This window comes from Pezoporus occidentalis, unplaced genomic scaffold (genome assembly GCF_034315485.1).
Source record: "Pezoporus occidentalis ecotype Australia unplaced genomic scaffold, CSIRO_AGI_Poc_V1 ctg409, whole genome shotgun sequence".
Taxonomy (NCBI): Eukaryota; Metazoa; Chordata; class Aves; order Psittaciformes; family Psittacidae; genus Pezoporus; species Pezoporus occidentalis.
Genome location: NW_026915735.1, coordinates 26,332 through 41,725, shown reverse-complemented (window position 1 = coordinate 41,725; position 15,394 = coordinate 26,332). Strand labels below are relative to the sequence as shown.

At 46.7% G+C, this 15,394-nt stretch overlaps 1 protein-coding gene across 19 annotated transcripts in view; it reads right to left on the bottom strand.

Moving 5' to 3' along the window:
* SEC31A (SEC31 homolog A, COPII coat complex component) overlaps positions 1-15,394 on the bottom strand; it is a 43,987-nt gene that overhangs the window by 3,198 nt on the left and 25,395 nt on the right. For 3 of the 19 annotated variants that reach the window (XM_062633939.1, XM_062633945.1, XM_062633940.1), the window contains 8 exons: positions 14,963-15,136; positions 12,246-12,338; positions 11,477-11,606; positions 10,110-10,463; positions 6,158-6,205; positions 4,398-4,456; positions 2,078-2,350; positions 1,575-1,694 (listed from right to left, as the gene is read on the bottom strand). In XM_062633939.1, coding sequence (XP_062489923.1) covers positions 1,575-1,694; positions 2,078-2,350; positions 4,398-4,456; positions 6,158-6,205; positions 10,110-10,463; positions 11,477-11,606; positions 12,246-12,338; positions 14,963-15,136 — 1,251 coding nt within the window. The remainder of the gene's footprint in view (positions 1-1,574; positions 1,695-2,077; positions 2,351-4,397; positions 4,457-6,157; positions 6,206-10,109; positions 10,464-11,476; positions 11,607-12,245; positions 12,339-14,962; positions 15,137-15,394) is intronic. The other 16 variants (XM_062633949.1, XM_062633952.1, XM_062633951.1 and 13 more) reach the window with 14 other exon arrangements.

Here is a 15,394-nt window from a genome sequence, read left to right as displayed (position 1 = left end):
AGGGAGGTTGTGAATGCTTCATCCCTGGCGGTGTTCAAGGCCAGGTTACACGAAGCCTTGGGTGAGAATGGTTTAGTGTGAGGTGTCCCTGCCCATGGCAGGGCGGTTGGAACTTGATGATCTTAAGGTCCTTTCCAACCCTAACTATTCTATGATTCTAACTGAGTAGTGCCTGCGTTTGTTCTGACAGTAACTTATGTATACAGTCAGAGTGGTTTCTCTCACTGCTGCATGCTGGAAGCACTTGCTCTGCCTAAGAAAATCAAACTTAAGAAGCAAGCAAAAAGTGTTGACAGAGCAGAAAAGAACTCTTGGGTGTAGATGTGAACTGAATGCTTTTGCCTTCTTTGTGTCTGGGAGAAGGGGCACTCGGAGGAAAAACAGGTGAATGTGTCCACACAGTATATGACTTCTATCCCTGCACTCAACAGCCTAACCTTTAAAGAAAGAATTTTGAGTAATCAAAGGCCACTGAACCTTGTAATGTCTGTCCAAAGAAAGGTCTTTGGCCTCAAAAAGTTTCTGTAAAGGAGTGCGTGGGTGAGTCCACCCTGAAACTTGTGGGCTGAGATCCACAGGGAAAAGAAGTATGTATATGCAGATCCCAAGTCTAAACTACAGAGCCAGCTGTATTGTACAGCAGACATAACACAGAACTGACACCTTATGCCCAATATACTCCCACAGCCACTGCCACAGAGCCCTCAGCTCCCAGTCACCATAACAACAGTGAGAGTCTGTGCTGCTGACCAAGCACATTTAGCGCACAAAGCCCTCAGTACACCACCAGCCTGTCTTTCATCATCCACCTTTCAGCACGTGGCAGGGACAAACTGAAGAGTCAGCATCTGGGCTTTGGGGCAGTGTGTTATTTACTGACCACTGGAAAGAAATGAGAAGCTTTGAGGCAGATGGCTCATTTACAAAGTACTGACTGCTACGGAAGAGGTTTTTCCTATCCAGCTTCAGTGGTCACATTAAAGCTCATAACCTTCCACTTCTCCGATACCTACTGTTTCCTTTTGAAATGAGTTTGTTGCAAATCACAGCTTACGGAACAAAATCTGAGGCATGTTATCATGTGAGCCTTGGCTCACACCTGGCATAATACCAGCTGCTTCCTGCTCTGAAGTAAGAAGCAGTTAAGCACAGGTAAAGCCTCCACAGTGATCACCTAACAGAAGGAAGGACAGCCCTTTGTACTTGTTTATTCTTTGAACCATCAACATCAAAACCTCAACTGTAACCAATTCCAACCCTCCTCTTTAGAAAAGAACAGCAGAGAGGGCTGCAGTGGGTTAATTTCCTGCCCATAAAGAACAGCATCCTGCTCTGCCCATGCTAAGGGCTGTAAGGACCAGACTCAAAGTGACTGGGCAGCTGGGCTGTGCTTTAGCCCCAGGTTGCCATATTCTTATGTGCATGCAGCTTTCCTGTACATTGCTTGTGGTGCTCAAAGCAGCTGTCAGAAGGAAGCAGCTATCTCAGGGGAGGCTCTGACAGCTGGATGTGCTGCGGGTACCAGCCTATCCACCCAAACACAGGGGTGCTCTGGGAATACCAGAGAGACCTACCGGATCAGAGGCAGACAGCAGGCACCTCTGGATAAGAGCTTCAAACGTAGTCTTCAGAATAAGGTGCTCCTCAGGGATGGGCTTCTTGGTGATCTTCTCTGTTGGCAGTGCCTGCACATGCTGAGAAACACAGAGAGCAGGTGAGGCTTTTTCCAGGTCACTGTGACCACATGTGGTTTTCAACTAAACCAAGTGGCATTATTAGCCAGCTTGGCACAACTTCTATTTCTTCCCCTCGGGGAGTGTGGAGGTGACGTTATCAGCATCTGCTGTCACTCCCTTTGGAGAGCTGTGAAGTTGCAAAAGAAAACAGCTTGTTGGTCCATACTGAGTATTAACTGCCAAGAGGTAGTGCCTAGGTGATTACAGTAGCAAAATGACAGCGTGGTGCAAAGCTAGTGACTAAAAAGTCTGCATTACACTTTGGAGGTGTAAGAAATACCAGGCCAACAGCCTCTGCTGATGTAACAAACCAAACGGGTGCAGTGATGGAGCTACGTTACCTGGATAGCATTGCCAATGGGAGCCCCAGGGGCCCCCTCCGTACTGGTTTTGGAAGCAGTGGGTGGCATGCTGGCTGGCCCCAGGGGCTGGGAAGCAGGTGGGCAGCCACCCTGCAGCACTGGCTGCCCTGCAGACACGTGCGGCAGCTGGAAGCTGGATGCACCGGCTGGTGCTGCTGGAGCTGGAGGCTGCTGCATCTGGGACTGAGGATCTGCCAGCGGGTTCATGATGGGGGACGTGATGGGAACTGGGGGCAGGAAGTTATCAGGGACCTAGGGAAAGAAACAACAAACAGTGCATTTATGCTGCTGTGTCGGCTGCAGGCAGAGCACAACACTCAGCTTTGACTGACTGCCAACCCAAAGCAACTGTGAGCTCTGCCAAGCGGAGTGCTAGCCCCCAGGATACAGAAGTAACAGGGGCAGGGATGCAGGATTTCAGTCTGGTTAAACAAACCCATTCCTCTGGCTGCAACTGCAAGTACTCAGGGGCAGTAATATCCTCCAGGATTTCTAGCCCTGAGTGCTCTGCCTGGCACAAGAGCTGAGTACAGCCACCTCAAATCAGAGCCACTCTCCCTCTGCTAAGAGCACAAAACAGAGGTCTGGCAGAGCAGCACTAACAGAAGAAGAGTTGCAGTAATGGAAACTTACCCACACCTACATCTACTCTTACTATCGGGTGATTATATTTTATTTAGATTCTTTCATCTCACTTTAAGGGTATGTTTTTGTCCATGCAGTACATAGGTCACTGCTAGCTGCACGCACCAATAAAGCTTGTGAAAGCCTTTCAAGCTTCTGGCCAACAGGTTTTTACTAAAACAGATTATGAGCGCATTTCAGATTTATCCCTAAGCATCTGCCAGTTTTTACACAGAGACATTTCAGAAGCATTTGGCAGATGGAAGAGACAACAAAATGAGCTACTGGCTTCTGCTGTGGATCATACAGGAATCCAAAGGAAAATTCCCATGGGAATGCACACATTTCTTTGGGTGTGCATGGAGAAAGGAAATATTACAGAACACTGAATGCTACCCTGAATTAAAGAAACCAGAATTAAACTAGTGGTCTGGCACAGCAAGAAAAACATTCCCAATCTAGCACCAAAAAAGTCATTTATAAAGCAATGAATCACAGCAATAAACTTCTTGAGTAGTGAATATGCTCTTAGGTGGAAGACAGTTGCAAATTATGCTGTGGTTTGCAATGCGGTGAGTCATTTTATAATATCCTAAACCACTGCCTCATACAGTGGACATAAGAGAAACAAACACAAACATTTCTGACAGAGTTTTGTTGAATACCCAACAGGTAATGCAACAAACATGGATCCTCATTTAGAAGGGAGCCAACCTTCAAGCCCCTGCTATGGCAGAAATTCTGGCTGTGACTCACACACAGCAGTAGCAAAACTGTTTGCTTCTTGAGCTGCAGCAGTTATTCTCACTGACAACTTTCCTCCTTCTACTTAAGAGCCTGAAGCCCTGAAAGGCAGCAACCCAGCTGCCATGCAATGGATGTCCCAGCAGTGGGGCAGTCTGCAGCACACAAAGCAACCCCTAATCCATCCTCCAAAACCGTCTTAATCTTGAGCTGCAGAGACCAAAACCCAAAGGGAAAGGGAGACTTCTGCCTTCACCATCACTTAGACCTTGCCTGCTGCAACTTCTTTTCTTCTCCCCATACTTCACACACACCAGACTGACTCCTGCTTCCAAATGCAGCAGGCTCAGAGAGCAGGGATGACGCTGCTGTGGGGATGCACAAGACTACAGCAGCACCAAAGGATGCAAGTGCTCCCTTTGCTCTGTGCCAAATGTCCCCAGTTATTCTGTCCTGCTGCAATCTAAATGCGTTTTAGAAAACTACATTGCCTCCATCAGGAAAATTGTAATACTCTCAGTAGATCTCTCAGGGTCAGACCCTTAATCAGGAGAAATTGCTTTCAGCTCCACCAAAGTCAGTAATCTGTAACAATTTGCTTGGCCTCATCACTTCATGCAACTATCATTTCCTGCAAAACCCATCTGCTTTACTGCAAATGAAAATAACCTGAGGTATTTTCTTCCCTCAAACCAGGATCAATGTTATTAACAACCACAACTTTAGCAAAACCCCACTATCTCTTTAAAGGCTTAAATACTTGGAGAGATAATGCATATTGGAGAAGCATAAAGGCCATTTCTTCCAATGAGGTGCAGCTTTTGTTTGCTGCTAACCCTTCCTTGTCCTTCTCCCACCCATGAGCAGCTGAAGTTACTACTTTTCAAGTGGTCAGCACTCAATTGTGTTGAGACAGAATTTCCTGGAGTACCTTCTTCTTCTTGGCAGCTCTGTTGAGGGCAGGAGGATCATTCCAGCCGTTCTGAGGCCCTGGGACAGAAAGAAAACAGACTTTTCAGTACCTTGGATGAGTGCAGCAGTGTCTTCTTGAGCTCAGCTCCTTGCCACAGCTCTACTGGCAGGGGTTTGGCAGAACCCTTGCCTGCCTGTTCCTCTGCGCTTCCCTGGGGGCCAGCACAGCTCCTGTGCCAGCCAGAGCTTCCCAACATCCCAGCCATCAGTCCCTTTGGGCTCTGTGCCCACTGTGCATATTTGGCATCAAGATCAACTGTTCCCAAGTTTGAAAGAAGTAGCTTCCTTTTCTTTAGTCATAACTTTTTCTTCTCTTGCATGAAAGCAACTTTGAGCAGACACCTTTGAAAAGGCAGTCAGTTGCCCAAAACACAGACTATTCTGCTACACAGACTGTATACATGAAGAGAAGCTTCAGTTATCAGTGAAAGTTCCATCTGTACAGTATGAGAACAAGAACCAGTTTTGAACTTCTTTTCACCCATGATCACCATAACATTATCATAGCCATTAATCATCATCATAACATTATCATAGCCATTAATCAGCAGCAGAGATGTCAGAACCCATGGGTGAGTAAAAACCACTAAGCTGCATCCATTCCCCCAAGAGCTGCTGCTTCTGCGATTGTGTTCTGTGGTAGATTTATAGATGACAGTGAAGACGTGTTCCGCAGCAACATCACACACAGAGAAGGCATAAGAGGCAAAAGGAGCCTTAAACACTTCAGGCAAGATTCACCCAGGCACCCTGGAGACACAGAAGAGGCATAAAACCAAGTTTCCTCTGCCAGCTACAGCACTTATGGGTGCTGTGTCCCAAAAGCAAAGCAGAGCTGCTAGAGCAAGGTGGCAAAATCTAGCTTTCAGCACCAGGGGCAGTTTGTTTGAAACTGAAAGCAGCACAGAGGATATTTGAGCAAATTCAGAGTCCAGCATGTTGTTCTGTACCAAACCTTCTGCTCTCCCAGGAAAGCACTCTCTGTGCAGCTGCAAGACTGGTACATCAAAGCTCACACTAGTGCATTAGAAGTAATTCCCCATTTCATCAGGAAGCGCATATGATTGGAACCACAGCATTACCTTGCCCAGTAATCAGCATTTATTGCACAAAAAGCCAACAAGACAAATCCTTGTTCAATGGACTTTTTCACCACAGTGTTTTCACTTAGCAGATGATGAATTCACCTCAGACAGCAGAGCTTAACATCACTGCAGAATTTGTTTATCTAAACTTTCATTTGCTTTCAAGCTTTTCTTAAACAAAATGCATGTAGAAGAGGGAAATGCATGTTAAAGGGGTAAATGGAAAACAATTTAAAACCCCTTTCACATATGCTTCATTTTGAACCAATCTGCCCTCTGCCAACAGTTAGGTTCCTACCTATCCAGAATATCCCAGAGTATTTCTGATACAGTAAGTCTAGTTTCTGCAGTGCTGATGGTGGCAACATGTTAAGAAAATCTCCCAGACTGTTACTGCTGTGAATTTCCTGGGATAATTTACTTTAAAAAAGGAAATGCAGCATTTATTTCTGTGGTTAAAAACTCCAGATCTGTTGTTATTAGTTTTAATTAAGGAATTAAAAATGGATTTTATTAAAGTCTAATTGGCAAACAGCATTGCACACTTCATGTTCTCTGAAGAACATGTGCATTATTGATGCCTGTTCAATTAATTTCAGGTAGTGGCTGTAATTATGTTCAGGTTAGGTGGTACCTAGTTCACCTGTGAAAGGAGAGGCCTGGTCTTGAGTTGGTGAGTTTTCTGCAGATAAAATGCAAAAAGAACTAAACCAGAGATGTTCTTCAGAAATAACAAAACAACTGGTCTGTAGCTTATGATGAGCAATTTAGTTTCCATAAGCACGAGAAGTCATGGGGAAAAGCACCTAACCTAATTACAATGCCAGTTTTGAGACATGTCATTTGTCCAAACCACCCTGGGGAATTGTTTTTGTCTGCCTTCTGTGAAAACAAGCCTGTTGGTCCTTCCATGCTGTAAATCTGTGTTTCTGGTTGTTCCTAAGAAATCTTGCAGAGTCTTGGCCCACTTTCTTACCTCTTCTGGTGTTCATATTTTCTATTCCTACCAGGCAGCGCAGACAACAGATCATTACTCTTAGCAACAATCTTCTCACCATCATTTTACCACTCCAGAAAGCTTTTCAGGAGATGCTTAAAGTACTTGAACTCAAGGTGGATGCCAAGTATTCTCCCAAATCAAGGTGCGCTCTTGACTGCATCCAGCCCAGTAGAATAACAAGCTGTGTGTTCACACAGCAGCTTTATTCGCATGTGAAAAGACACACTGCCTGCTCAGACTGAGCAACAAATCCAAACAGCAAAGTGCAGCAAATAAAGCCTTTGCCATTTCATAGGAAACAACTTTGGGGATGAGATAACTCCCATCGCTGGGGCTGGACTGATGCACATATAGTGCAAACCCTTCCCCTAGCTCAGAAATGCTCTATCACAATTTCAAACAAGATTCAAGACTGAAAATTAGAACTCCCTTGGCAGCAGGTTCACAAGACAAAGTGAGATAGGTTGAAAATGAAACGTGGGCTTTTCCGGCCTACTGGAGCTCCAAGCACAGCTTAAAATTCTGATGTTATATGCGTTTGCAATAAACATGTTTATACAACCATTTCTAAGTGCATCTTTAAATCCAAGCTAGTTCAAAGATCAGGTGCTTTTCAAGACTTCAATTTGAGATCTTTTTTCTGTCCTCCCTTATCTCCACCTTGAAATGAATCACATTTGCAAAGTGAAACATGATGTTCCCAGATTAGATCATTACCACACCCAAAAGCACACCACTTCAAAGCCAAGATCAGCATCACTATACACTCTGTACTGCAACACCCAGAGTTAAGGTGAGATCACTGTCTACTTCTGGCTGCAGATTTCTGTGGTTCTATGGAATCTCATGCTAAGGCATCCTTCACTAAGCAGTGCAGCTACTCTGGAGAATATGCTGATGGTTAATCATATTAAGCATGTACACTGTCATTTCTGCATTTACAAAGCACATTTTTTTCCTTCTTGTTTTGTTTTCTTGACAAGTGTGATCTAAAGGACAGTGTGCTCTTTAGGTACCTCTTTTTTTCCATAGCTATCCAGCTGCAGGCAGAATTTGCAAGCCAATAGCCCACTTGCATAAACCATCTGGCCTCAGCACCTCACTGTGCCCTGGAGTCCACACCTCTGCATTTCAGTGCAAGGCTGGTGTTTGCCAGGAATAAGAGGCAACGACAAAAGTTTGGGTTCCTGAAGGTCTGACAGTTTGCACTGGCCACCTTCTCACCCCCACTGCTGGGAAGGGCATAGGCAGCACTGATAGCTCTCAAAAAGCCTGGTATGAGCAACTTCTAATTTTGAAAGGAAATCTAGGAAGGCAACATGGGCAACAACTGCTTCAATTCCCTGTGTCCCTAATTTCTACTGTTTGGAGTACAGACCTTCACCCACTTTTGAGTACGCTGCATGGACTGTATCACCTCAATGTTAACACAGGAAACCCAGCAAGTGACAGATCTGAAGTGCCTGCCAGTGACACAAGTAGTAAAATGTCCAAGAAGGAACAATTTTCTTGTTCCTTGCAGGTGCAGAAGCTATGCTGTCTGCATTGTAATGTGCTCCTTCATGCCCCAGGCTTAGAACCCTATCCAACATCTCTTCCTCTGTCCAATATAAAAATTCCTCTGGTTTAGAGAAACAAGTTAGACATGCCTCATACCACAGGGTCAGGAGAGACCACAGTACAGCATCTCCAAGAACAGAGAGGACACTGAATCTGGCTGCAGGATGGAGCTGAAAGATCTTCTACTAGCAGCTCTGGCAGCTGCGCTATACCAGTCCTCTCTATCTTTTGACAGAGCAAAACACCCTTTTTCTCTGCAAACAGAGTGGGGAAAAGAGAGTCTGCCTGTCTGTAGGTAATGCTGGAGAGGTGAGGGCTCCCACTCTTACAGATGCCAGCAGAACTCACAGGACTGCTGCTGCTGCCAAGACAAAGACAAAGGTAATATGCCTTTTCTGCACTGCATCACCTCTAGCAGACTTAAAGTAAGACAGGGAGTCACAGTGGGGTCCTTAGGGCCTGTCAGCAGTCAGCACCTCTGGAACATCCCTCAAATCCTGCCTAATATTCCTCTACTCCCTCCTTTCCAAATCTGGAACGCAGCTCTCCAACTGGATCACCCAAATGCGAAGTATGTTTACGGGCAGGTTTAGAAAAGTACTGCTCATACAGTCTGACATATGCAAAACTGTTGTTTCAGAGACCACTAAGTGAAGAGGCAGGTTTGTCATCATAAGCAAGGTCACTGTCCCATTGCAAAGGCAGTTACACATCCAGGCAGTCACAAGGAGATACTGAGCCCCACCTCAGTGCATGCTCTCTCACCATGCGTGCTCAAACATGCTCTTGTGTCAGCCACACACACATGCTTTTAATTAATATTGAGGAAAGAGACATGTAAAAGCATTTCTAGATCACTTCTTCCTATCTTTTAAGGCATTCACAGCTACATTATAGCCCATCACACTAAGTGGTTAGGAAAATAATAGTGGGAGCTGATGCCACAGGAAATGCTATTAGAATTAAAAATGCTGCCAACCCTTGGCTTGAAATGTGAAGCACAAACGAGGGACACAGGGACAAATCTCATTTCAAAGTTGTTCTGCAAGGAGAATTGGCATCAACTTCTCTGCAGCAATGAGGAAAACTTGCTAATTTCTGTATTTTACTCTTCAGCCACATAGGTTTTGACACCAGCCTCACAAGTTTAAAACTGTGCCACCATCCACCCACAGTATATGACAGCCTCATAACAAAACAATGCTGTAGCACCCTGTCTTGGGCAAGTCAAAAGTTACAATCAAAAGTAAAAAGTGGTCAAAAATCCATCTCAAAAGGAGCATGAACAGGTGATTCTCCCCTCTACTCTGCTTTGGTGAGACCCCACCTGCAGTACTACATTCAGCTCTGGGGCTCCCAAGACAAGAGGGATGTGGACTTGCTTGAGTGAGTGCAGAGAAAGGCCATGAAGATGATCACAGGGTTGGAGCACCTCTCCTATGAAGGGGCCTACAACAAAGCTGGAGAGGGACTTTTTACAAAGACATGTAACAACAGGACAAGAGGGAATGGCATTAAACTGAAAGAGGGGAGAATTAGGTTAGATATTAGGAAGAAATTCTTTACTGAGGGTGGTGAGACACTGGCACAGGCTGCCCAGAGAAGCTTGTGTCTGCATCGTCCCTGGCAGTGTTCAAGGCCAGACTGGATGGGGCTTTGAGCAACCTGGTCTCATGGAAGGTGCACCTGCCCATGGTAGCGGGGTTGGAACTGGATGAGATTTAAGGTCCCTTCCAACTCAAACCATTCTATGATGCTATGAAAAGCTCTGAGTTTGTGGTAAGGTCTGACTCGCAAGAGAAAAATGAATGCTTGCGCTGCTCAGCAAGTGCTCATGCAGCAACACAGCTATATCATTGCTAGATTCACAAGGAAGATGATGTGGTTTAGAAATGCTTTAACTTGACCTCTAAGCAAAAGAAAACTTGGTACGGAGCATTCACAAGGAAAAGGTGCATATTTGAGTGAGTAGTGAAGCAAACCCCGTCCCCCCTCCCTGCCTGCCCACCCCTGTCCAAGCGCAGACCTGTTCTCTGGGATGCAGGAAGGTCACTGGTTGCAGGCAGAGTACCTGTTGGTCCAGTAGGTAATGCATTAGCCACAGAAGTTGCTGGAGGTCCCGGCCTGCCAAGCTGAAAGGATGCACCCGAAGGAGGAAGAGGGAAGGAAGAGGGATTCAAGCCTGTTGGGGAGGGTTGGGGCTGCCTGGGATACAGTGGGGAGTACATGAAATGGGCAGGGGCAGAGGGCGGGTAAGGAGGGGTGGTATTAGGAGCAGGGTTTGGGTAAGAAGCTGAAGCAGGGGCAACAGTAGGCTGCTGAGGCTGATAGAGAGCTAGTTCCCCTGCTCCACGGGAGTACTGCTGTGCGGCCTGATATGCTACAAACAGGGAGAAAAGGCATTTAGTCAGTGAGTTCATAAGAGGAGCAAGTTTCATCTGTCTCTGCTTCCTTCTCCACCTGACTCTCCTCTCTTCTTGCCCCTTCCCCCTCAAACCACTTACCTGCCCACCCAAATCTGTCTCCCACAACTCTGCCTGTACTTACAGAACTGCTCAAAACCTCAGCCTGCACTGGGAGTGGGGTGCCAGAGCAAGGAATCCCATTCTACCTCACAAACTCTTCTGTCCAGACCCACCATGCCACTTGGGTTGAGACTGGGGCACATGAATGCTGATGCTCTGGCTGTTTTCTGGACCACTACAATCCTCACGGTGCCTCTCAGTGAAGAGAAACACCCACCCCCGGTTTGCAAAAAGCAAAAGCCTAGGCCAAAGAAGTGAACAGCAGCCTCTGGAAGTGAATTCAAGCTCACAGCCTTTCACCGTGGGCCCCTGCAGCTTAGTTAACTTCACGGCCTCTTCTCTGCTCAACTATGCCCGTTTATTCCTCCCTGGTGCCTGTACTTTCAGTCTCCTGCTTTGAGTGTACAGTCAGTACTCTACTCCCTTCCTCACCCACCTCTACTACTGCCCTTCCCTCCTCATCCTTCTTCCCATCTTCATGGAATCCCAGTGAGAAATGGATGGCCCAGACACACACAAATGAGTTGGGTCACTCTTTGCAAGGCCCATACTGCTTCTTCAGGACTCACACTAAGGGGATTCTGATCCCAACACACCCTTGGGAAGGGCCAGCTGAGGAGTGAGTCTAAGAGCCATGGGTGGACCCCTCAGCAGAGGAGACAAGGTCTGACAGAGGGTGCCTGATGGCTGCACCCCACCAAGAAACAACAAGCCCCAGATACTATCTCAGGAGCTTCCCACCCAAGAAATGTGGAACTGGCATGGTTTGAACACTTCCATCTCCAACTTGGCTACCCCCAAGTAAATGCAACCTCATCAGTGGCTGACCCATCTGGGTAGGAGGGAGAAGGGAGCTGCTGTTACTCACTCTGTGGATACGTTGGCCGGGTCCCTGCTTGTGAGTACATGCTGTAATTGTCAGATGTGGCTTGCTGAGGTGGCATGTTGGGGTTAATGGCACCTGGCATGATAAACCCTGGCGGAGGTGGGTTGTCTCCCTGTAGAAAAAGATTGCAGGAAAAAAGGGTAGGGTAAGATAAGATTTAGTCAGCAATGGCAATGCAATGTGAAACAGAACTGTAACAAAATGATCAGTTCACATTTCAAGGTCTGAAACCACATTCCCTGGAAGAACCACCAGCACAGGGACAAATGCCTCCAACCACCCCAGTGCCTTAGGGTGCTCAGCGTAACACTGAAAGCACAGCCTGTATGTGCAGTGACTTCAGCAGCAGCAGGGCAGCACATACCTTCCTGCACAAGGAAGAGGTCCTTGCCAGCACTGCCTGTTATTCAAGCAGTCTGAGAGTGCTCTGCCATCCACAACTTTCAACCAAAAAACTTAAACATTAACTCTGAATCTTCTAATTTCCATGGGAAAGAGGGAAAAGAAAAATATTACCACACCATCCAGTGTAAGGCAAGGGCTGAGGGGGCTCAGGTCACACTGACCTCCCACCCAAGGCTTCGCAGAGCCACTCATCTGGGCATTGGTGAAAAAGAGACATAGAGGAGCAAAACCACGTGGAAGCTGCTCTTTCCATCTGTCCATATCAGACTGTGTCAAGCACACAGACTACAGCAGGGGACATACTGGGGTAGATCAGGGGCTCAGAGAGGAATAATGAAGGTTATACCTGTGTGTCAGAGGGACAGCCTGCAGGAGGATGGCTGGGAAAGGCAGTAGGAGTTTTGTTACTCCAGGTAGTGACAGTAGGGGCAATTCTAACCTGAATCGAACAAAGAAATACCAATCATGGAAAACAAAACAATAAAATAACTCTAAAGGGTTTCAACAGAATGATATGCAAAGAAGTGACACTAAGAGGTCTGCATGCTGGCACTTGCAGCACAGCCATAAAATCTCAGGGGAAGAAGGAAAAGTGCATTCAAGACAGATGAAATCACTGTGCGCTGGAACTGAAGTGAGTTGCAGAGTGAAGACGAAGCACAGCAGAGACGCAGCTACAACAGGCTGTGGAGCAAGTGCAGGGTTACACGTGCCAGTGAGCCAGTTCTGCCTCTTTCATCACACCTTCCTATGGCGGAAGCTCCCCTGAGACTACTGCAGGACACCGAGCATTGCTAACCACAGTCGGAAGCTCCATATTAAGTTCAAACGTACTGCCTCACACAAAAGCAGTCAGTTTAGATTGAGCTTTAGATTAATTAAAAAAAGGTTAAAAGTCGATATTCAACTCTTGCACATGCACAAACATCTTAATGCTAACTGCTTCCCAGGCAGTCTCTCACAGCAACTTTCCTCTACCTTACTTCTTTTCCACTCCAAAGCCTTTCAGTTCCATATGACCACTACTACCTTTCCAATCAGACAGGAACCTCCTATGCCTGTGACATTCCCAAGCAAGGAGAAGATGTGCCGTGCCTGGCATGCACAGTGAGGGTCAGGAGCCTGACAATGGAATGCAGACAGAGGGAAAGCTGTGACCTAAAGTCCTGGCTGGCCCAGCTGACTTCAGTATATCTGTCTCTAAGCCCTTTACAGTGCTGGACTGATGGTGCAGTCAGCTGTACAACAACCACTGTTAATGTCTGCATAAGTCATCACTGGATTCATCTAGAAGACTCTTCCATACCCTTGCATGCCTGTTTTTTTTCAGATGAAAAAGAAGGTTCAAAAACTTTGCTGAAAGGAAACTAAGTTTTAAGTACATGGTCCTATTTCAGATAGCAATTTAAAAAAGGCTGCCTCATGCTTGAACAAGCCCTGTGTATGCACTTCCTCAAATATATAATTTCTTTCTCTTCTGGTTCACCAGCATACTGCTGGGCACCTGACACAGCACTTGTCTCTTTCAAGCCTTTCCTGCCGAGCATGAGCTCCCTGGAAAGCCAAGAACACAGAGGTAACTCACACTCACAGTGTGCTTGTGGGGTTGTGATACACCCAGCCTTTTATAAATGAGCAGGGCTTGCTCAGAATAATAGCTTCAGGCATTCCTGAAACAGCAGTAGGAGAGGGAACTCCGGCTCAAAAGGCATTGTCACCTACAGGACAGTTGCTATTTTCCACAGCCAAACGGGAAGTGCAGCATTGCTTCTCAAGGAAATTCACCAGTTACAAGGAGGAAGGCAACAGATGCAGGAAACAGTAGTTATTGACAATGATGCATTTAGAGTTATACGCAATGGTGTTAGCAAGGTAATCTGGCATGAACAGGACGAAGGCTTTGTCCCTTCTGAAAACTACCTTGTGAACACCCTGAAGAGAAGCTAAAGGCATCTCTTCCTCTCAATAACACTGATGCATTTTAAATGGGCAGTTCCCTCTTCTGTGGTTGTTTCAGGGATGTCTTCTTAACATTAAGAGGGAGAGAACAAAGTCCAACCCCCTAGCTTTTCAGTTCTTCTTCTCTCCTGCCCCATTTTTCTGGCAGGCAGTGTTTGAAAGGCAGCACTGACAGCAACATGCTTCTGCTTGTGCCAATCTCCTCTGCATAAGGAAAACACCAGCAACACTAACACAGCTCTGCTCTCAGGAAAGCCTAGCCCAGAGCTCCTGTGTAAAGCATGGCCAGATGAGCTCCAGCTCTGTGCTGAGGGATTACAGACTTGGTGATGGTCCTCAAACATTCACACAGTCAGGGCTGCCCACTGTACCACACTCTGATGTGCCAGTGTGGTCTGGTGCAATGTCACCCTCAAGCTACAGATAAAACCAGGGCATCTGCCTCCTCTGTTTCTCCTCTTCCCCCCTGCACAGCCTCCAGCTCCCTTTTTAGTCCCATACTCACCAGGTGTTTCTTCTCAAGCAGATCACTCTCAGCCTAGGTCAGTTTCCCACTTCTATCCCACCCTGGCCCATGCCTATGCCACCTTATGCCCAGCTGGGAAGGTGTTTTCATAGTAGGTTGGACCCATGACTGCTGAAACATGCCCGCAGTTTGCTATTGCCACTGCTCGGCTGCTTCTGCAGCCAACACCAAAGCTGGGAGGAGAAAACACAACAGCCCCAGAAGAGGCCAGTGAGCAGCCCAAGGTCTGCAGGGACAGGACAACATCAGGAACTAAAGTGCAAGCACAGAAAAATCCTGCAGAGCTCTCCCACAGTCATTTCTGGCACTGAAGCACATTTTCAAACAAAGGGGGGAAAACGCCTGATCTTCAGAAGCAGGCTACTTGACAAGGTGTTTAACAGATGTTTCCAGATAAGGAGTAAAGGATGCCAACTGTACTGATTGAAAAGCAGCACCAATGACTTCCACCACAAGGCTCTCAGCAGAGGCATGTCATATTGCTCCAGTTCATATCAAGAGAAAGACAAATTCCTCTATCCCATCACTCTCCAGAACTCAAACACCATGTTCCTCACTGACTGCCAAAAGCCATTTACCTGTTGGTAATACTGCTGAGCTGGAGCCTGGGGCCCTTGCATCTGTCCAGCCACAGGGCCAGCTCGTCCTTTGGGCATGGGCTGTCTCTCATATGGTGCTTTGATGAACTCCTGTCCCTGTGGAAGCTCCCCTTGGGCTCTGCAAAGCCGGTCTCGTAACTGCATGATGTTTGGCTGCAATCAGAAAAGGACAGGGAAGGAAGGTTAACTGCATTGCCTGTCACCCAGTGCATCACATCAAGAGGCTGACTGGCCACATAGTGATGAGCTCTCTCAGAAGCTTGCTCTGGCTATTTGATTGGAATAAGCCCTTTCTGCCTGAGACATGGGGCCACTAGAACTGCTTGCCTCCTATCTTGGGCTCCATTATTCCCAAGATAGCCTGCCAATGAAGAATAGCAGCTGACTGAAGATGAGAAATCAGAAGAAAAC